Here is a 21,721-nt window from a genome sequence, read left to right on the forward strand (position 1 = left end):
TTTATTCTACTTTCTAGAAGGATGCTGTTCTTCAGACCTTTTAAATCAAGGACAGACACATAATGCCTTCTGACATTTTGTTTCTCCACTGACATTATGGAGGGATGTTGGAAACTCCTGGAAATGGTAAGTATAGTTTGTAGCAGCATTAGAAAAAGGCAACTAGCATACTGGGTAACATGGTATCCCTCAGAGAAGAGTCCGTTAATGAACAATTTGTAAGTTTTTAGGGTAGGGAATGTGCTATCTACTTTTGTAAAGCACGTTAATATTTTATTGTATAATTATATATTCTTGGCACTATATGCTGTACATAATACAGCATTTAGAATTCTTACAAAGATATTAAAAGTCTGGTTTAAAAATAAAAGAAAAAAGTGAGTTTCTTGAGGAGCTGGTACCCAAAGGGCTGCAAACAGCATATCTACCAGCTCGGCTCTTCCTACTGCAGCCCTAGCCAGTGTTCCATCTGTAGCTCCATGGCAGATACTCTTACTGTGACTAGACACCTGTGGTTCAGAGCAAACAGAGCAACCAACATACATCAGTGGTTCTCCAGCTGAGTAGCATAACCAGAGTTAGGCATCACTGGAAAAAGGTAAGGGAACAGGGGGCAGTGAACAGAATGCAGCCTAAGCCAGAAATCTACAGCTGGATCACTGTCCAGTTGAGGACCCACAGAGCAGGAGAGGGACATTTCCAGGAGAAAACATGGGAAGGGCATTTTGAAGTACTTGGAAGAGAGGAAGGGGTAGGAACATTCAACATGGATTCACCAAGGGCAAATCATGCCTGACTCACCTGATTGCTTTCTATGATGAGATAACTGGCTCTGTGGATATGGGGAAAGCGGTGGATGTGATATATCTTGACTTTAGCAAAGCTTTTGATACAGTTTCCCACAATATTCTTGCCAGCAAGCTAAAGTATGGATTGGATGAATGGTCTATAAGGTGGATAGAAAGCTGGCTAGATTGTCGGGCTCAACGGGTAGTGATCAAAGGCTTGATGTCTAGTTGGCAGCCGGTATCAAGCAGAGTGCCCCAGGGGTCAGTCCTGGGGCCAGTTTTGTTCAACATCTTTATCAATGATCTGGATGATGGGATTAATTGCACCCTCTGCAAGTTTGCAGATGACACTAAACTGGGGGGAGAGGTAGATAACTGGAGGATAGGGATAGGGTCCAGAGTGACCTAGACAAATTGGAGGAGTGGGCCAAAAGAAATTTGATGAGGTTCAACAAGGGGGGGAGGGATAGCTCAGTGGTTTGAGCACTGGCCTGCTAAACCCAGGGTTGTGAGTTCAATCCTTAAGGGGGCCACTTAGAGATCGGGGGCAAAATCAGTACTTGGTCCTGCTAGTGAAGGCAGGGGGCTGGACTCGATGACCTTTCAAGGTCCCTTCCAGTTCTAGGAGATATCCTATCCTATCTCCATTAATTTCATATTTCATAAGGACAAGTGCAGAGTCCTGCACATAGGAAGGAAGAATCCCATGCACTGACAGGCTGGGGACCGACTGGCTAAGCAGCAGTTCTACAGAAAAGGACCTGGGGATTACACTGGATGAGAAGCTGGATATGAGTCAACAGTGTGCCCTTGTTGCCAAGAAGGCCAACGGCATTTTGGGCTGTATAAGTAGGGGCATTGCCAGCAGATTGAGGGATGTGATCATTCCCCTCTATTCGGCATTGGTGAGGCCTCATCTGGAGTACTGTCCCCAGTTTTGGGCCCCCCACTACAGAAGGGATGTGGACAAACTGGAGAGAGTCCAGCGGAGGGCAACGGCACATGACTTATGAGGAGAGGCTGAGGGAACTGGGCTTATTTAGTCTGCAGAAGAGAAGCATGAGGGAGGGATTTGATAGCAGCCTTCAACTACCTGAAGGGGGGTTCCAAAGAGGATGGAGCTAGGCTGTTCTGTGGTGGCAGATGACAGAACAAGAAGTAATGGTCTGAAGTTGCAGTGGGGGAGGTCTCAGTTGGATATTAGGAAACGCTATTTCACTAGAAGGGTGAAGAAGCACCGGAATGGGTTACCTAGGGAGGTGGTGGAATCTCCATCCTTAGAGACTTTTAAGGCCCGGCTTGACAAAGCTCTGGCTGGGATGATTTAGTTGGTGTTGGTCCTGCTTTGAGCAGGGGGTTGGACTAGATCACCTCCTGAGGTCTCTTCCAACCCTACTATTCTATGATTCATGTGGGAGAGTGGATACTAAGGGAGTCATAATAGGCAAAGGGGGAGCTGTACAAGATCTTAGCCAACAAACTAACTATTAGTTCTCACTCAACACTGATTGCACTTGTTATCGAATATTAGTAATTGGCAGATTAACGCTGATCTGTTAAATAGATTCACATTTCAAATTCTTCTAGGAATTACTTCAGTAATTGTGTTTGTTCTATGTTAGAACAAAGAATGCACTCTTCAGAATAAATGAAAGATGCTCAGAAAGAGAACTGTATATGGATCAGCCTTTGATAATCTTGAAACCTGCTCAGGGATCATTAAAGAAGAGCATTTGTTCAAAACTTGGATTCACATTAAACTAATAAAACCAGTAAGGCATTTGGACTTCAGCCCCATTGAAATCAGCACAAGTTTTTCTGCAGTAATAAAAGTATTATACCATTTCCATTTTTCAAGTGAGGTTCTGGAAACGTACAGTAACACTTGTTCCATTTCCCATGCTTGCATCCTTCCAACATGCTGTAGAGATTAGACTGCTCAAATTAATCATTAGCTGTGGCTGTTAAAAGCTGTTTATTTTGTTCTTTTTTCAACGAGCCTCTAAAGAGTACTGGATAATAATGACCTAAAATCCATGTAAAAAGGACTTATTTTGTTATGCATAATGATAATTTATTAAATATTACATCTTGTAAATTCAGTATAATTTGGCAGGTATTACAGTAAAGGTAAAGAGGAAAACTGATTTAAGCACAGTATAATGTAGTGTTATAAAAAAGGACAGGCTTTTTAAGCTTGGTCTACATTAGAGAGAACAGCAGGTTACATGTCTGTCAATCAGCTGAAATGCACCTTGCGTCCACATGCAAACATGTTCAATCAATTTGTTGCCTTTCTGATAATCTATTTAAGTTACCCCGATAACTTGTAAGGACAAAGGGTCAGCTTATTGCTGGTGAGGACACATCCCACTAACACAAATAGGGCAATGAGCTCTAACAACTGTCATCTTTTGACAGCTCCACCACTAAAGAATTATATGAGCACATCCTTCTAATCTCAGATGCAAAGCAGACATTCAGGTTAACACCAGGATAATCAGTATGCAAAAGCATGGTCATTACACAAGAACAGAAGGTCTTTCGAATAGTACACACTAATAGGATGCAAAGATGGGCTGGAAGATAGTTATTTCACCATGTACAGTAAAAGCTTTGTTATCCAGCATGTTGGGGGAATGGGGATGCTGGTAAGTCAAAAATTCCAGTTAACTAAGAGGGAGGGAGTTTGGGTGTGGGAGGGGCTCAGGGCTGGTGCACGGGAGGAGGTACGGGGCACAGACTCTGGGAGGGAGTTTGGGTGCGGGAGGGAGCTCAGAGCAGGGGGTTGGGGTGCAGGAAGGGGTGCCGGATCCAGGCAGTGGTCACCTCGGAGGGCTCCTTGCAAGCGATGACATGTCCCTGCTGCTCCTAGGTGAAGGCATGGCTAGGCAGCTCTGCACGCTGCCTCCACCCACAGGTGCCGCCCCCACATCTCCCACTGGCCGCGATTCCTGGCCAATAGGCGCTGCGGAGCCAGGGCTCGGGGCAGAGTGGAAGCAGCGCGCAGAGCCACCCGAGGTGAGCACCGCCTGGATCTGGCACACCCTCCCCCATACCCCAACCGCCTGCTCCAAGCCCCCTCCCGCACCCAAACTCCCTCTCAAAGGCCACGCCCCAAACTCCCTCCCACGCCCCCACCCTGCACCCCCTCCTGCACTCTGAACCCCTTGTGGCCGTTCCTCTGCCTAGGAGCAGCAAGGACATGCCGCCACTTCCAGAGCCAGGTAGGGAGCCTGCCAGCCCCGTGCCAACTGGACTATAAACCGGATTTTCAATGAAGATCCGAAATGCCAGTTTATAGAGCTCTCCAGTTGTTAAAGTGCTGGATAACACAGCTTTTACTGTATACAGCTGTTTAAATGGAAAAAATGGTACAGGAGACCCAAGAACCAAAGCTTGTTTATTCATAGCAATTAATACAATTCTGAATGGACTAGGACCATAAACAAGACATTCTTTAAGAGACTGTTCTCTTCCACAAAGTACTACCTTTATGGGTCAGGTCAAAGGAACATGAAAATTACAAGGGAGGGACTCCAGGAAGGTACAGAGAGATGACACATGAAATCTGAAAATCAAAGGCTGCAACATTAACAGCTGCCTGCCAAAAGATGCGATGAGATGAGATGTTGGCAATGCACACTCTAGAAAGGTACGATTTTTTCTTCATGTCAAGCACATAAGGTGCACCTATCTAGATGAGCTTTGGCAGAGAGTAAGGCTAGTTACATTACACAGATCAACTAGTTTGGTTTAATATAATTTTCTCTCTATCTTGAGAGAAAATTATATATATTCTCTGTCTTGCATCTGAAGAAGTGAGGTTCTTACCCACGAAAGCTTATGCTCCCAATACTTCTGTTAGTCTTAAAGGTGCCACAGGACCCTCTGTTGCTTTCTCTATCTATATATTTTCTTAAAAAATGATTTTTTTTAAAACATGCCATTTGAGTCTTAGGCTGTTTGCAGTTAAAGTCTCTGACCTCTTAAAACAGGCGGTCAAGAAAAAAACGTTGGAGCTCTTAATTAATAGAATTCCCATCAAAGTGCCACTCAGATAACAGATGTGGTCAGTAAAGGGATGGGAAAAGCTGGCTGACCATAAGGAGAGGCAGAAAGAGGGCACAAAGGGTTTCAGTACAACAAAACTCCCATGACAGCTCAATGAGATAAAGCTATTATCTTGAGATTATTCATAACATTAGCAAGATGTCACATAGAAACTAACTACTATACATCACCACTGTATCTTACTGCAATGCTTCCCAGGACAATCCATAGAATAAGATTCGAGGATTATCATTCTATATCACTCTGAAGCCTAGAATGAATGTCTTTTGAATCAATGTGAAGCAATGGAAACAGCTGGAAGCATGGCTGAGAACTCCTTTTTATTAGAATATCACCAGGTTCAATCATCACTGGGATTTGCAGTCTGCTACTGTCCAGTTTTTAAGTTCTTGCCATTTTGACTCTATAAATTATATATGTGTGGTATACAGTAAGGCAGCTATGCCTTATATATGCCAAGAGTCCTAGACCACAGAGGTTGAGTTACCTCTGATATCACTATGAAAGGTAACTCAACCAATCACCACCCATACTCTACAGCTGAACTGCATGCAACAATTTCATTGGCTGTATGAGGGAGATTGCATAGATAATGGATTACTTGGCCCAAATGCCATACCTGTGCAACAGGATGGACTTTCAGCTACTAGTATTGAAGTTCTGAGTGACACGTGAACTTCTTTTTCCTGGAAAAACTTTATTTTTGATGTCACTGTTTGAACAAAACATGAGCCACCAAAATATTTATTATAACCGTAATTATCACCAGAAAAGGTAAGTTGCAATAGTATCCATACTGAAAATTTTTCCAGTACCAACAATCTTAGTTTGCTTGCTGATTTTAAGTTTATCCTTAATCAATAAGCAAATACCACCAGAGAAGTGTGCATCAATGGTAAACGTAGTAGACACGTGACTTCGTAGTTGCACTGTACATTCTTGTCTGTTTAAATCACTAAAGCAAAGTTAAATAAAGTGTTACTCTACATTTCCCCCCCCTTTTCCTACCTTTGTCTAGGAACTATGAAGAGAGCTCGTACTAACTTTCTTCTATTGGCTTTTGTGTTCATACTCATGCAAAAATCCATTGCTGCCTATAAGAGAAAAGTCAATGTTTCACCTTTAAACCGGAATTTCTACACATAAAGCAGTAAAACCTACGTATTAATAGTGTCTGTTACTTAAATCAAGCTTTTGCTACATGCAATTGCTTAAAAAATAATAATATAATCTTCATTTTCTAGCTAGAATTTACACATTCAGAAGACATGAATGTTAAAATCTATACTAGAGTACAGATTAAACCTTTGGACTACTAGATGGAAAATGGAAACTTTGGGCTGATGGGGAGGGAGAGAAAGAATCAGTCAACTGTCAGGGAAACAGTTGCAAGGTTCACTAGCTATGGACAGAGGCTGGGGAGTTTGCCTTTTCTGTAGGACCAACAGCCACATATGGCAGGTACAATAGCTATTACTGATTAACTCCAGATGTGGATGATATGATTCCAGAATAAGAATGCCTTATTCTGAATTAATTTAACCCACTTCCTACATGGATTAAGCCATTTTGGGATAAAGCACTCTTATTCCTGAATAAGATCATCCACACATGAAATTAATCAGGACTAGCTGTTGCACTTGAAACTCACATTCTACCTTAATTTGAATTAACATTTGTGTAGACAGGCCTTAAGTATCACCATCCCCTTACCCAGAGTAAGGTCTGATTCTGGATTCTAACTCTCTGGGTAGGCAAGTCATTACCCAACTGCTGCCTGTGTGAGGGAGAGAGGAGGAAGTACTCTCTCAAGATCAGGAAGAGACTCTACACATGCTAGACTCCAAAGCGTGAAGGTCTTTCCAACCAAGCAGCAGAGGTAGTTGATTTGGTGTACACAGGACCTTATGATCTGATATGGCTACATAAAATACAAAAGAAATAGCCAAGTCAGCTGCCTGGAAAAAAAGCAGAAGAGTCTGAAAATTCTTGTGTAAAAACATTAAAAACGTCTCCCTGAAGCCTATAATGTTGCTTACAGTTTCTCTTTCTATTACACTGGTAAACACCTGAAGTATACTTTTGATCAAATTAACATGCAAGACTTACTATTGTGGGATTATGGGACGATAATATAATAATGTGACTTTACCTTGTCTATGAGGTCTCTGTTGACACAGTTTGGGAGTTGCTGAAGGAAAGCATCTACTATCAGTTTTAAGTGAGACCCAGTACTGGCTTCTTCATCCTCTTGTTCTAGTAGAAAGCAAACAAACACCACATTTTATGGTGCACAATAAACCACCATTGTATTTAATTCTCTAAATGTGATACAGGGATCTGTTCAGTGCTTACAATACTCACCTATAGACACATGTGGGGGAGGGGGAAGAGACAAGGAAGTTAACTATTAACTAATCTAAAGGGCTATTGGCTGGATATCTTCCTATTCATGGACTATGAATAAGTAAGTATTTTCTACCTGCTAAATTACACCCAGTGGGTGCATCAGCAACTACATATTCTTACCAAGACACGAAAGGTTCTTTCAACCATATGATGTGGGCCACAAGAAGATCTGAATGAGGAGAGGTGGGCAATGAAAGAACAGTTACTTACCTTACAATAACTGTGGTTCTTCAAGGTGTGTTGTCCACATGGATTTCACTTCTGGTGTGCATGCACATGAGATCAGATACTTTTGGCCAGCAGCATCCGTTGGGGCTGCACCTGCACCCTGAATCCCCTGGCACCTCCCCACATAAGGGCATAAAAGGTGGAGTGGGCCCACCTGATTCCTCAGTTCCTTTGACAATACAGAATCCAGATGGTATAGGACTCCATAATAAAGGGGCAGGTCATGGAATCCATGTGAACAAGACATCTCAAAGAACCACAGTTACTGTAAGGCAAGTAACTGTCCTTTCTTCTGCTAATCCCAACATAGATGCCTTGCAAATTTCAGAAATTGCGATGGTTCTCAAAGAAGCCACAGAAGATGGACTGGTGTCTCGCCTATATGGATGGATCTAATCTAGCTATCTCATAGTATGATTTAATAAAATTTTGTACCTGCCTAGACAATCTTTGAATAACTACTACTTGACATTTAACCCTATCTACAATGCTACTAACAGCCTAAAAGAGCTCCTATCTGCAATATTACAAATAGCCTGTGAGCGCTCCTGAAGAGCCTTGTTTGATGTAAGTAGTATGAGAGAACACAGTACACATCAAGGGTGTGCAGGTTGGCTTTCCTTTGGTTTGACTAGGACCTGGGGGGGGGAAATGGAAAGTGAATCACCAGATTTAAATGAAAATCAGACAATTTCTGGTAAAATGGAGGGTACAGCCTAAGAGTCTTTGAGGGACACTATGCAAGGTAGACTAGCCCTGTGGGCCTGAATCTCCCATATGGGTATGGAAGTTGCACAGTGCACAGAAAAGTGGACACTGCAGGGGTTCCATCTCGAGACCCTGTGTGGAAAGAAGGAACTGAGAGATGATTGGGCCCATTCTGCCCTTTATGCCTTCAGGTGGGGGGAGTGTGAGCGCATCGAAAGGACAGGTGCAGCCCCAATGACACTATAGACCAAAAGAAACTGCTCTCAGGTACATGTGCACCGGAAGTGGAATCCATGCAGGCAATCGCTCAAATGATTCACACAGGGCAGAAGGTCTGGTGGAACCAACAGCATCCGGTGAGAAAGTCCCATGAGCTCCACAGACTGGCAAGACAGACTACAAACGAAGGTGTCAAAGTCCTGAGAGGCAGAGGTGCTGGATGTGCAAATGGAAGCCATATGCTCTTGAAATACCTCTCCTCCATACTTGCCAACTGTCTGATATTTAAAACCCGTCCTTCGTGCTCCCTGTCCTAGTTATAATCCTGGGCAGCTGGTAGAGCAGTTAAAAAGCTGGCCTTTTGACCTTGGAGTCTCTGTGGAGGGGGGGGAACATATGGGAAGGATGCCCGAGACATGGTCTCTTCTAAGCTTCTCCTGTCTACTGGAGCTTGAGAGCTGAGCAGGGCAGCACAACTGTCACAGGGAAGAGAGTCCAGGAAACAGGCAGAAAGTACACTCAGCGTGGTTCTTAAGTATAGAGGGGGGAGAAGACTGCGTAATCCTTCCCCTAACCATCTTTGGGCTGAGTGGGAGACACATGCGTGAGAGTGGGATGCAGAGGAATAGAGAACACAGGGAAACTTAGAAAACAGGGAATAGAAAAGAATTTGTGCAACCAAACCTCTTTCCGTTGCCAGGAAAGAAAAAAAAAAAAGGTGAGAAGACTGGGCTTGCACAAGCACAAGAGTGACAGAGATGCCTCCTGAAGACAGAGGAGAACTTAGACTTCCATCCTCCACTGAAGATGCCAGATAACATAGTAGGCCACTGGCACTTCCTGCCTTTTGAAGGCAACTGGCAGGTTGGAGGAGCTATTGAGAGAGCGAGATCATGGGGGGGGGGGGGGGGGGAGGAGGGGAGAGATGAGAAAAGAGGCCCAATAAAGTTCTAAATACTTAATTTAACTTCAAACATTGAGGCCCTGAGAAATCTATTTCACCAGACTGCATGTAACAGCTCCCAAACCAGAGGCATTTCATTTTTGGAGAAATGTCTATGGAAATGGATTTAAAATGTCCCCCTCTCCATTTTCTCCTATTTAGGCTTCTCTAGCTATGCTCTCCTGGCTCATCTCCAGCATTTTCTTTGGTAGCTTCTCATCCTTCCCTCTACCTTCTATCTGTTAGCATTCCTCATGGTTCTCTCTCCAAACAGCCTCTATACTCTCTGTAGGGGATCACATCTGTTCTCATTATCTCAGCTCCCATCTCTATGGTGATGGGTCTTAAAAAACAAAAACAAAACACGCCTCTTTGCTCCACTCCTCTCTCCAATTACCTCTCAGACAACCCTTCCGGGAGGTCCCACTATCATTTCATACTCCATCTACTCCACAATTCAATTTTTTTTTAATGTATTATTTTTACAAGTAACAATTAGAATTACTGTAAATGGAAGAGAGAAAAGAAAAATACTTTTATTTTGTACACTTGACAGTACATTATTTCATTGTTTCTCCTGTATAGTCACTCAGTTTCCCCCTTTTATTCCAGGAGTCTTTCACAGCAACAAAGAGAAAAATGTTTTAAATAAGAAAAGCCACAAAAATTGGCAGGGGATACCAATACTGTTGTAGTATCTGAAAATATTTTTAATATTTTTAATTTACTACAAGTCAAGTTGATGGGGTCTTATAATTTTCAGGGGAATAGGCTGATAGAGATGGGAAAGAGACTGGAGCCTTTTGGTCATGAATTATTCATAATACCTACTGTTATCGCTGTAGAAGCTACATTTGCCTCTTCCCTCCCTACTGTCTCAGGAAGCATGGGTTCCTCTCCTGCTAACCCCTCTTCCATTAGTATATAACAATGACTACATTCCACCAGCTAATTCTATAGAAGCTCCTGGTACTGCTTCCCCTGGCTCCACAGCTGCTTATCAGCAGCTGGGCTAGTAGCTTCTATCTCCCCTAGAAGCTCCACCCTACCAGGGAGCAGAGAATGTTTCAGCCTCTAGGTCCTTTTGGTCTTTGGCCTCTCTGTTTAGACAGCTGACAAAGGAACAAGTTAGTAACAATTATGGAAGTGTTTTTTGTGAGGTGGTCACCTGTCCACTGTATTAAAATCATCAAATTAATTTCAAACTGAGCAGCCATTACATGGTGAGAGCTTTCAGATGCTACTAACCAGGACTGGATTCAAGTTGGTGTCTTGGGTCCTGATTCAGCAACGCACTTAAGCACATGCTTAACATTACACAAGTTTTTAACTGCTTTACTGAAGTACAGTCTTCTTAGTGAAGAAAGATTCCAGATCATAATTACCAGCTTCCTGAGCCATCCAACCCCTCAGGATAATTCACAGCAAATATTTCTCGACATCTTGTTTTTTTCTTTTTATTTCTAGAACAGCTTTCCCAGTCCTCTAAATAGGATATTGAGTAACAGGCATAATATTCAAACTCATTTTCTGAACGTTCTCTCTGTTGTAGACTACTTGGTATTAGAAGCCTATTTTAAACCCTAGCTATGTATCGACACTAACTTCCTTCTACTCCCAACACCTTTGTGCCCTTCGCTATGTCCAGTCCTCTCTTCTTAATACTCCCCTTTGTCTCCCTCCACACAGCTTCATTCCTTCCACATGCCAAGCACCCTCCTCTCCTTCAAGCAGCACCTCAAAACTCACTTCTTTCAGCTTGTTTTCCGTCACTATTTTCAGCTCCGGTGCTATCTGCTCCCTCTCTCCTGCCTGAGCATACTAAAAATAAAACAAAATTAAAATGTACCCAAAATAAACATGACAGAAGTAAAATAAGTTGATCCAAATCCCTTATAAATAATACTTTTCAATGAGCAGTTTCAACTTTCCTTCTGAGTATCATATCCTCCCTTTCCGTCCTCATGGTTTTATTACTTATTATAGTTACATTCAACAGAAATTTTAAGCTTCTTGGGGTGGGGACTGTTTCTTCTTATTCATCAGTAAAACTCCACACATACCATGCTACATAGTAATAGTCTTCTTTGTGTAAAGTCAAACTGACAAAGTTAATTTATTTTGGAATTTAATTTAGAATCCAAGAGGACATCTTCAAAAGATGTCAATTCTATCCACTGCCTGGTGACATGTAAAAACTAGTTCAAGTAATTTCCTAGTAACTGGTTATGGGTAAGGTGAAAATCTGTGGATTCCACTGTGTTGTTACCACTCCCTAATGGACTGGAAAGCTCAGAAACTGAAATGACTCTTCTGCATTGGCAGCAATTGGAATATCAGGCCAGCCAACTGGTGGTCATTTTAACATTTTTTTTATTGGGGGTGGGGCGGAGGGCGGTATTACTTATCAAAGACACTTGTGTACATAGCTAAAGGAACTTGGGACTCTCACAATTTAGGAAAATAGTTACTGTCACCACAACAACAGAAAAGGCAGTTTCAGAACTATATAGCACCAATCACAAAGAAGCAAAACCAAAAACACCAAGTTTTCTACACCAGCATTGGGAACACTTTGCAAACATGCAAGAAAAATCTCTCCTTGTGCTTTAAAATGATTGATTCAATTTCTTTCCCTTAATTAGTTAAATGATATAAAAAATGGGGAGCAAAACTTCAACGTGGGAAAGACAGGATTTTGGTCACACTTGGGTAGTATCCTTTCTCTGTGAATCATTGTTATGTATCAGCACTTATATAATGCAGTAATGAGCGTGTTAGAAATGCAGACTAAGCGGTGAGAAAAGAGATTTCTCTCAATTTTATCACCTATGTTTCCCCTGTCCTTTACCCTCAGACTGCTATTTCAAAGATCCCTTTCACATAGTGTGATGGAAAGACAATAATGAATATGGTTTCACAAATATGGTTTAACTAAAGCAATCTCAAAGCTAATTTAGTGCTTCTATTTGATTAACAAGTGGTGAGAAACCTGTTTATAGAACAGATGTGTTAAACTGTCCTTAATCAGCATTGTATTTGCAACTGTCCCAATGACAAACAGTTCTGTTAAACTAAGTTATAAAACATGTGGATGCACACCATGCCAGACACTTTAAACTATGGCAAGCTTTTTAATAGTTTTAGCACTAGGGTGTACAGGAGTAAAATGTTAAACATTTCAGTAAGCATACCCGTGTCTTTAATAGTGAAAAATATTCACTAGCAAATTTCAAATAGCTGGCAGAGGACTGGATTGCTTACATAATTTTGCGGTTATTATGTGGTTTATTTGGAAGATCTCAAAGCACATTTGTTGTGTGAGACTTATACATGCGCACTAAGCACAGGAGACACCCCTTATTAATTTTTTCTAGTAATGACAAGTCTGTGACTTTAACTCTAGCTGACTAGACTAAACTAGACTTCAGCTGGTAGGAGCAGCTGCAGAAGCAGGCAAAGCAGGGACTGCTGCACTGGGTGGGGAGGAGTAGGTAAAATGGGAGCCAGATGGAGCCATCCCTCCCTCTAGCATGCTCCAGACCCATAACTGTGCAGGGGAGACCACTTCAGAGAAACTAGAGCCTTCCCTCCCCATGTTATGTGGTCTTAGGGAAAAATTGCAGAGAGAAATCAGTCAGAGACGCCAGACAGTAGAACCAGCTACAGAAGCAGCTTCTGACATTCAGAGAACTTGCTACAGTTTTGACGTGACATTCTTTACTCCATGCTGACTGGCTGTTTGTTCCAACCTTCTCCCTCCCACTCCCTTAGTCTCTTCATCTCAGCTTCACTCCACACATGGCCCTCTTCCCCTGTTCTCTTTTACTCTGTCCCCATCACCTCCCCCTTCCCTTCAACATTCCCTCTCCCTTCACTTTTCTTTTCATTTAAACTTATCCCCTCCTAACTAAACCACCCCAAAATTTTGTGGCACTAACATGACGTTTCCTGCCTTCACTTTGTTCACTCTACTTGCGTGTTCTACCCTTTTCCCACCCAGTATCTGTCTTATCTATTTAGTTTGTAAGCTCTTCAGGACAGCGATTGTCAACTACTCTGTGCGTACAGTGCCTAGCACAATGGGACTCCATTCTTGGTTGGTCCTTAAGCACTACCATAATAAACATGATTAATAATGGTAATAATATATTGTCTCAATTACAGTTATCTTACAATCTTCCACAATGTAAGAAAAAAATGTCACCAAATGATGCATTTGGTGGTTAAGAGAAAGACACTCAGCTTCCCCAGGTAAGGCCATCTTGCCAAACTGTCACTAGATTTTGGTTATGGAGGAATCAAGCTCAAAAAACAATCAACTTATCAAATGGAAATTAAACACCAAATTTATAAAAGTGTCTCAGTTTAGATTTTTGTAACACACTTCCCTAAATTTGTGTACAATATGTAGGGTTTGCAGTGCACTCACAATGCATTCAATAGATTCCTCCATATGCTTCAAGCAAACGAATTTTTACATTTGATATTTTGTTATGCCGTAATAATTTTCATTCTATTTTGAAAGAGTCCCTTCTCCCTCCATGCCCCACCACTGACTCTGGATCTTAACTTTCCATGCTGAGCTAACGTAATTACTGGTCCATTCGTATTTTGTGACATGTTTGAGACATACTCTCCCTACCATACTGGCTAGGATCTGTGCACTGTCATTGTTCAATTGTGAATGTTAGTCTGGTAACCTGGCACTGTTTCCCAATTTTTTGGGGTGTCAGTGAGCTGAGAGTATGTCAAGACATCACCTGCCTGCATTTCTGATCTCATTTTCTGCAAAAACCCCTACACTCCTCTCACCTAAAAAAGATACATCTCTCAGAAATAATCACTTTATGTGTTTAATGTTGTGCCCACAATGTGCTTTCAAGACAGACATGGAGGAACGGTCCTTGCCCCAAAGATATCACAATCTAAGGGATGGACAGACAGACAAGTAGACATAGGTTGGAGGAAGAGGTAAACAGTTTTTTTTTTTTTTTTTTTAAACTATACATGTCAAACAGATGCTGTGAGCAGAATGGCAAAAGTGGGTCTTCAAGGGGGACTTAAATACCAAGAGTGTACAGGAAGTGCAGATAAAGGAAAATTGACCACCACATAGAAGAAGACGACATGGATATATTTATGCAAGAAGCTGACAGCTGGATGGTTGACAAGACAAAGCAAGAACAAGGAGGATAAGTAAGGAAGGGATGATTTATGCAGGGTTTTGAATTGATGGCCATAAGCTTGTCTGTGGTAACGTAGGGGATGTGGAGTCATGAAAGGGAATTCCAAAGGAGGAGTGAGATGATCAAAATGACAGGCAAGGAAGATGACTTAAGCTGCAACATTTTATATAGATTAAAAGAAACATGGGTGTTGGGCAGGATGCTACAGCAGGCAAAGCAGGATGTAATGAGGACATGAAGGTGAGATTTAGTTTCAGGGATGGAAAGAAAAGGATGGATCTTGGATACCTTGGAGGAAGGAACAGAAGGATTTGTATTAAGCCTGGATGCCTGCAGCAAGAGGAGCTGGGCAATCAAAAAATTACCCCCAAATTGTGGCACTGAGTGACAAGAAGGTCATTCGTGTTGATGACAGTAGCATAGAAAGGAGAAGTTGAGAAGAAATATCAGTAGCCAAAATGAGAGACTGGATGGAGGGAGGATCCTTTCTTCCTTCTCATTAATACTTGCTCCCTTCCTTAATGTGTTGCATTTGTTTGCACTGTCCTATTTAGAAAGCTCTCTGGGGCATGGAGAACATCTTGATGCTCACAGAGACATGCAATTTATAGCAATTACCCTACAGTAACTCCTCGCTTAACGTTGTAGTTATGTTCCTGAAAAATGCGACTTTAAGCGAAACGAAGTTAAGCGAATCAGATTCCCCCGCAAGAATAAATGTAAATGGGGGGGGGGAGGGGGGCGCGCCGCGGGGTTAGGTTCCAGGGAAATTTTTTTCACCAGACAAAAAACTTATATATACATACATACACACACACACACACACACACACACACACACACACAGTATAAGTTTTAAACAAACAACTGAATACCGTACACAGCAATGATGATTGTGAAGCTTGGTTGAGGTGGTGAAGTTAGAGGGTGGAAGAGGGTGGGATATTTCCCAGAGAATGTCTTACTGCAAAATGATGAACTAGCATTCGGCTGAGCCCCCAAGGGCTAACACATTGTTGTTAATGTAGCCTTACACTCTACATGGCAGCATGAATGGAGGGAGGGGAGACAGCATGGCAGAAAGACACACACCATGTGTGAGTGTGAGAGAGAGAGAGAGATGCGCATTGCCCCTTTAAGTACACTGACACCACTCTAAGTACATTGCCTTTTTAAACAGATCAGGAAGTTGAGACAGCATCTGCGGCCAGCAAGCTCCCTCCGTCCTGAGCCCTGTCATGACCCCCCCACGCTCTATGGAGAAGGGGTTAGCGGGGAGCAGGGGGGAGGGGGACACCCTGACATTAGCCTCCCTCCTCCCCGCACAGCAAGCAGGAGGCTCTGGGGAGCAGCTCCAAGGCAGAGGGCAGGAGCAGCACATGGCAGTGGGGGGAGGGACAGCTGAACTGCCGGCAATTGATAGCCTGCTGGGTGGCTGCCGCACAGGGAACTTAGGGAAGCGGGGAGCTGATAGGGGGGCTGCTGGTTACAAACCCCCACCCTGGTTACAAACCCCCACCAGCTAGCTGCAACGGGCTGCTCTTCCTGCAAGCAGTGGACAAAGCAGGCGGCTGCCAAACAACGTTATAAGGGAGCATTGCGCAACTTTAAACGAGCGTGTTCCCTAATTGATCAGCAACGTAACAACAAAACAATGTTAATCGGGATGACTAAGTGAGGAGTTACTGTATTTTAGCAGTACTTTAAAAAAATATAGTTGAAGTAGGTCTACTATGAAAAGTGACTATGTAAAGATGGCACATTCTTAGTCAATGGATCTGCTCCCTCTGTGTATCAGAATCATATCTGATGACTGGAGTTATAAAGCTCGTTACTTACCATAACTCTACTTTTTTGGTAGTGTTGCCTCTGCATACTTTTGCATTGTGGAGGCACCCTCAGCACCACTGAGCTTCAAAAACCTTCTGAAAAACAGCACCCATTGAGGATGCACTATGACCTAGCACTGAACTCAGTGTCCTTCACCTTCTTCATCAGGTCATCCATCTTATAGCTGAAAAGACCCTCCCCCTTGAAAAGGTGGTCTGCAACACAGATTTAAGCCTCAGACAAAAGGCCCAAAGATTCAAGCCAGAAGTACTGACTCCAAAAGAGCTGATGACATCATATGAGTCAACACACCTGAACCATCACAAGTGGTCAGGACTGAGGTTTGGAACTTTATTTCCATTCCTTGGCTGGTAAAACCACCCATCCGCCAGCATGCCTACTAGGTCTCTTTGGTACATGGGAAGCTCCTGGTCCTGATAAAAGAGATCCTGTGGCAAGTACTTAAGAAGCAGAAATTACCCTCAGAATTGGTTAAGTTCTTGCTCCTAAAGGCTCACATCTTTGAACTGATGAGGCTTCAGAGCCCACTTAAGACTTAGGAACCGACACAAATTTCTTCACTGCCAAAGTCATCCCCGCTTTGTTTGGCTTTGAAGTCAAATGCAGTCTATTCCTTCATGGGGGCAGAAGGATGACTTAACATATTTTGGGGTGGGATTCATAAGGCTTCTGGTTTGAGGCAACAGAGTCTCTACTGACCATTGATGCAGGCTCAAATGTGAAGACCTTATACACAAAGCAGAAATCTGGGGAAGAAATATCCCCAGGCAAAATGAAGAGCATCATTCGCATCCACCTCTGGGAAAATCAAGAGACACAATGCACACAAAGAAAGTCCCTTCGCCTGCAGCTAATTGCAGAAAGGAAGTAATTGAGAAGTACATGGCCCTTGGCTCCTGACATTTGGCGCTGCTTTTCAGAAGGTTCCCAAAGTTCAGCAGCAGTAGGAAGCTCATAACTCACAGGTGGGAGTACACCACAACCAACTTAGATTTTTCCAGTTTTCACCTCTGCTATCTATGCTAACATTGTTACATGAGAGAGGATGTGCTGGTTTCTATTCCTTCTTGTGCATCATTAGCAGGACTGTTTACTAAGTGTCTATCAGAGAAGGCAATAGTTGTTACTGAAAGGAAAATCTGTATTACTGATGATGATGCACAAGAAAGAAAGAATCCTGTTTGACTTTTAGAGTCCACATTGGGCTTAAAAGTAAAACATCTTTTTACTTGTAAACTGAACACATTTGATAAGATAATTGATACACAAACATGAAGTCTCACATGCCATTTATTACCGTCACTTTTCTGAGTAGAACTGCCTTTACATTTAATCTTTTTCACAATTCAATCAAATGCCAAAGTAGTAATAGAGGTATCTATTAACCTTCACCACACAAACCTCAAAATAGTGGTTACTAAACCATCTTAGTGTCTTTACTGAATAGGAGAAGTTATTTCTATTTTTATCCTTTAGCAGTTTTGGACCAGTTTTCTTTTCTTTCTGCAGAGCACTTTTATTTCTTATCGCTCTTTATTGACGGTTTTGTTAGAAGTGCCTGCTGAGCATAATAGGATGGAGGAAGGAATGACCTTGCTCAAAATTGCTTCTAGCTACTACAGATGTTGCCCAAAAGAATTAAAGGCATCCCTCCACATTAATACAAGGAATTGAAGAAATACTAGGACCCAGTTAGAAAACAATACAGTAGCCCTAAAAATGTTTATCAGCTCTGCTTTTACCTTGCTCATCAAGAAGCTTTTTTGTGAGATCTTCTGTTTCATCTCCACAGTCTAACTCCAAGTTATCATCATTAATGTCCAAATTCTCCATATCCAACTCCAAATCCTCACTACCAGCAACATCCTTATTATCCTTGGCATCTTTTGAATCTGTTTAAAAGAAAGCAGAAATATTTTACATGCAATGTTAACACAAGTAGACATGGCTTAAAAATATTGTAAGACATGTTGGTGCATCCCTGCATCTCTAGTCTGACCTCTTACACACCCTTATTCATGTGTAAGGAGAAGAAGCACACTTCTCTTCTGACCAATACATTAGTCTTATTTGTCAACTCTGGACTTTGTGCCATTTTTCATGTCGCCATGCATGCCTGGAACAGTCTTCCTAACTCACTTCCTTGTGTGATGTGCTTCTGTTAAAAGGTGCTCACCCCTTTTGAGTGTTTTGGTTTGTTCCCAATTGTACTTGCTGTGTCTTCATTGGGCTGGGATATGTTATTTGTTAGGACACTATAGGTTATGTGTAGAATGCCTATGTTTAATATCATGATTAAATAATAAACCCAAAATTGCAAAAGTGGCATCTGTTGAAATCCCCAGTGGAAGTTCAAAGTTTTAAATTGGAATGTCCAAGGATTTGCATGTCCAAATCAGGGAGAAAAATCCAAACAACTGGGAGGACCCAAGAACTTGAATACGTGAGTTTGCTGATAAACTTTGAAAGGCTGGCCCATCGTGCATAAAGTGAAGTTTTATTCTGTTTTAATGTGTGGCACCCATGACATCACGTCATGCCAGAAGTGGTACAACTTGAGAACAATAGGATTGTGAAGCTGTTCTGCACAGTCCAAGATGAGAGTGCAAACACTTAAGAGGCGAGACTACCTAGGGAAAACAGTGGTATCTTCCATGGAGATTTTACAGTTACAACATCCCCACCAAATCTGCCTGAAATGTGAGATATGCAAGGCCAAGTCTCAGTCCCCAAAACACTGCAAGTTTCAAAAAATTTACAATGAACTTTTAAGTATCTCCTTTTTGCTCCCATCAGAAAACATTGTACAGCAGGCATTTTTTGGCTTGTGTTATAAAGGAGGTTGGACTAGATGATCTAATACCCTCTTCTTGTTTTAAAATCTGTGAACTTATGATAAGAATCTGACACTAAAATATATTTTTGTTTTCTTAGATGACCATCTTAATTCATCATAGCTAGAGTTCTTACCCCCTAGTATGCCTAAGACTACAACCTAAACATAACCAGAAGTATTCTTCCTGGTTTTACTATTCTTCTGCATACTGTATCTATAATCTCTAAATTAAATTAGTTTGCATTTTATAAACATATAGCCCTCTTTTTAAAAAGTTTGATATAACTTATCTATTAGTTTTCATAAACTAACAAAATATTTGATAAAACTTTAAAGCAGCATGTGCTTTATATGGAAATAGTATTCACTGGGGCACGCAATATGTTTAGTGGTTAGTACACAGGACTGAGGGTTTGTCTACACAGCAAGTTACTGCTCGTCAAGCCAGAATGTGAATCTACAGTACACCAGCTGGTACACTATAGATTCACACCATGGCTTGCCAAACAGTAACTTGCTGTGTAGACAAGCCCTCAGAGACAAATGATTTGAGTTCTATTCCTGACAGGCATTAACCTTTGTGACTTAAGTTTTCCCTTTACGGGGGAGGGGTGTGTGTGTGTGTGTGTGTGTGTATGTTTTTACATCAAGATGTCTCTACTAGGATTTTTGCACTGAGATAGTTAAGGCACAGGTAGTTTTTACCTCAATGCAGCTAATCCTAGACAATCCCAGGTGTGTTGGGGGTGCGAGTGGGATAGGGCTGACCTTGATTAGCTACATCAAGGTAAAAACTACTCCTGCCTTGTCTGCACTAGAAATTTGCATCAAGATAGCTAACAAGTTAATATCTCAATGTAAAAAAAACCCATACCTTTCTTTACAGTGAAGGCAGAGCCTTGTTTCTTTCATATATAAAGATACAAATATTAATACTTACCCACCAAAAACACACTGATATATTTGGGTGAAAAATGCTATCAGTACTCATTTTTATTTATTATTATTTTCATAAGATAACTTTGTGTTCAGATTATCTAGCTAGCATCATTTCTGTGCTCAAGATCATCCATCCTGGTGGAGTGTTCTGACTGCTATACAAATAATGATTACACCTCTACCCCAATATAACGCGGCCCTCGGGAGCCCAAAAATCCCTACCACATTATAGGTGAAACCCCATTATATCGGGGTAGCAGCGGCAGGGCTCCAGCGGTGATTTAAAGGGCCTGGGCTCTCCACAGCGGCCAGAGCCCTGGGCCCTTTAAATCGCCACCAGAGCTCCGCTGCCGGAGCCCTGGGGTAGCGGCGGCAGGGCTCCAGCGGTGATTTATAGGGCCCGGGGCTCCCCGCAGCAGCTAGAGCCCTGGGCCCTTTAAATCGCCACCCAAGCCCTGCTGCTGGAGCCCTGGGGGTAGCAGCGGCAGGGCTCCAGCGGTGATTTATAGGGCCCGGGGCTCCCCGCAGCAGCTAGAGCCCTGGGCCCTTTATTCGCCACCCAAGCCCCGCTGCTGGAGCCCTGGGGGTAGCAGCGGCAGGGCTCCAGCGGTGATTTATAGGGCCTGGGCTCTCCACAGCGGCCAGAGCCCCGGGCCCTTTAAATCGCCACCAGAGCTCCGCTGCCGGAGCCCCGGGGTTACTGCGCTATATGCAAACCCGTGTTATATCGGGTCGCGTTATATCGGGGTAGAGGTGTATTTCAACTAAAGACTTATTACTTTTGCCAAACTTGCATGGCTGTTGACACAATAAAATTTTTTTAAAAGATCTAGAACATTTTCTTCCAAATTGTTTTACCTCTAGATTCATCCTTGCCGGAGTCCTTGTTCTGAGAACATTTTTCATTATCTTTAAACAAAATGGCTGGCACAAAAGCTTTTAGATCAATAAGGTTCTCATAGAAATTTCGAGCATCTTCATCTTCCCAGATGCCCCCTTCCAGGTCATATTCTCCAGGTTTGCCAGGGGTAAAAATGTCAATGCCAGGCCCATGTTCTGGAATCACAGAATGCACAAGTGACTAATTCATCAATATAATCATACTAAAAGAAAGATTTTCTTTTAAGCGAAGGGTTAAAGCTACATACACAAGTTTCAGATCATCTCATTTTAAAAAGACAGACTTTTGGGTTAAACATTAAAAAAATGTTTCTCTGTTACTGCCACTACCTTGGCTTCTAAAATTGAAAGTTATTAAACACATATCCCCAGCATCTTAACAAAGTACAACCAGACTAGTCTCATTCAAGAAGAAATCAAAACAATAAAATTACAAAACTACATTGTGCAATCAAAAAGTTATCACAATTATATTAAACGAGATTGCTAAATGGAGTTATAGTAGAATTCATCCATATTAGCATCAGAAAGTGTTTAGATACATCATTTTGGGGGTGTTCATACACCAACTGCCACAAATGTTTTATTTTCAGGATATAAGTAAATGCTTGCAAAATCTGGAATATTGCAGTCCAGGG

General features: G+C 42.2%; 1 protein-coding gene across 1 annotated transcript in view; it reads right to left on the minus strand.

Moving 5' to 3' along the window:
- Positions 1-21,721, minus strand: part of UPF2 (UPF2 regulator of nonsense mediated mRNA decay) — a 110,981-nt gene that overhangs the window by 68,020 nt on the left and 21,240 nt on the right. Inside the window, exons 5-8 of the mRNA XM_065404731.1 lie at positions 21,042-21,239; positions 18,151-18,300; positions 7,015-7,118; positions 5,871-5,956 (exon numbers count right to left, since the gene is read on the minus strand). Coding sequence (XP_065260803.1) covers positions 5,871-5,956; positions 7,015-7,118; positions 18,151-18,300; positions 21,042-21,239 — 538 coding nt within the window. The remainder of the gene's footprint in view (positions 1-5,870; positions 5,957-7,014; positions 7,119-18,150; positions 18,301-21,041; positions 21,240-21,721) is intronic.

This window comes from Emys orbicularis, chromosome 1 (genome assembly GCF_028017835.1).
Source record: "Emys orbicularis isolate rEmyOrb1 chromosome 1, rEmyOrb1.hap1, whole genome shotgun sequence".
Taxonomy (NCBI): Eukaryota; Metazoa; Chordata; order Testudines; family Emydidae; genus Emys; species Emys orbicularis.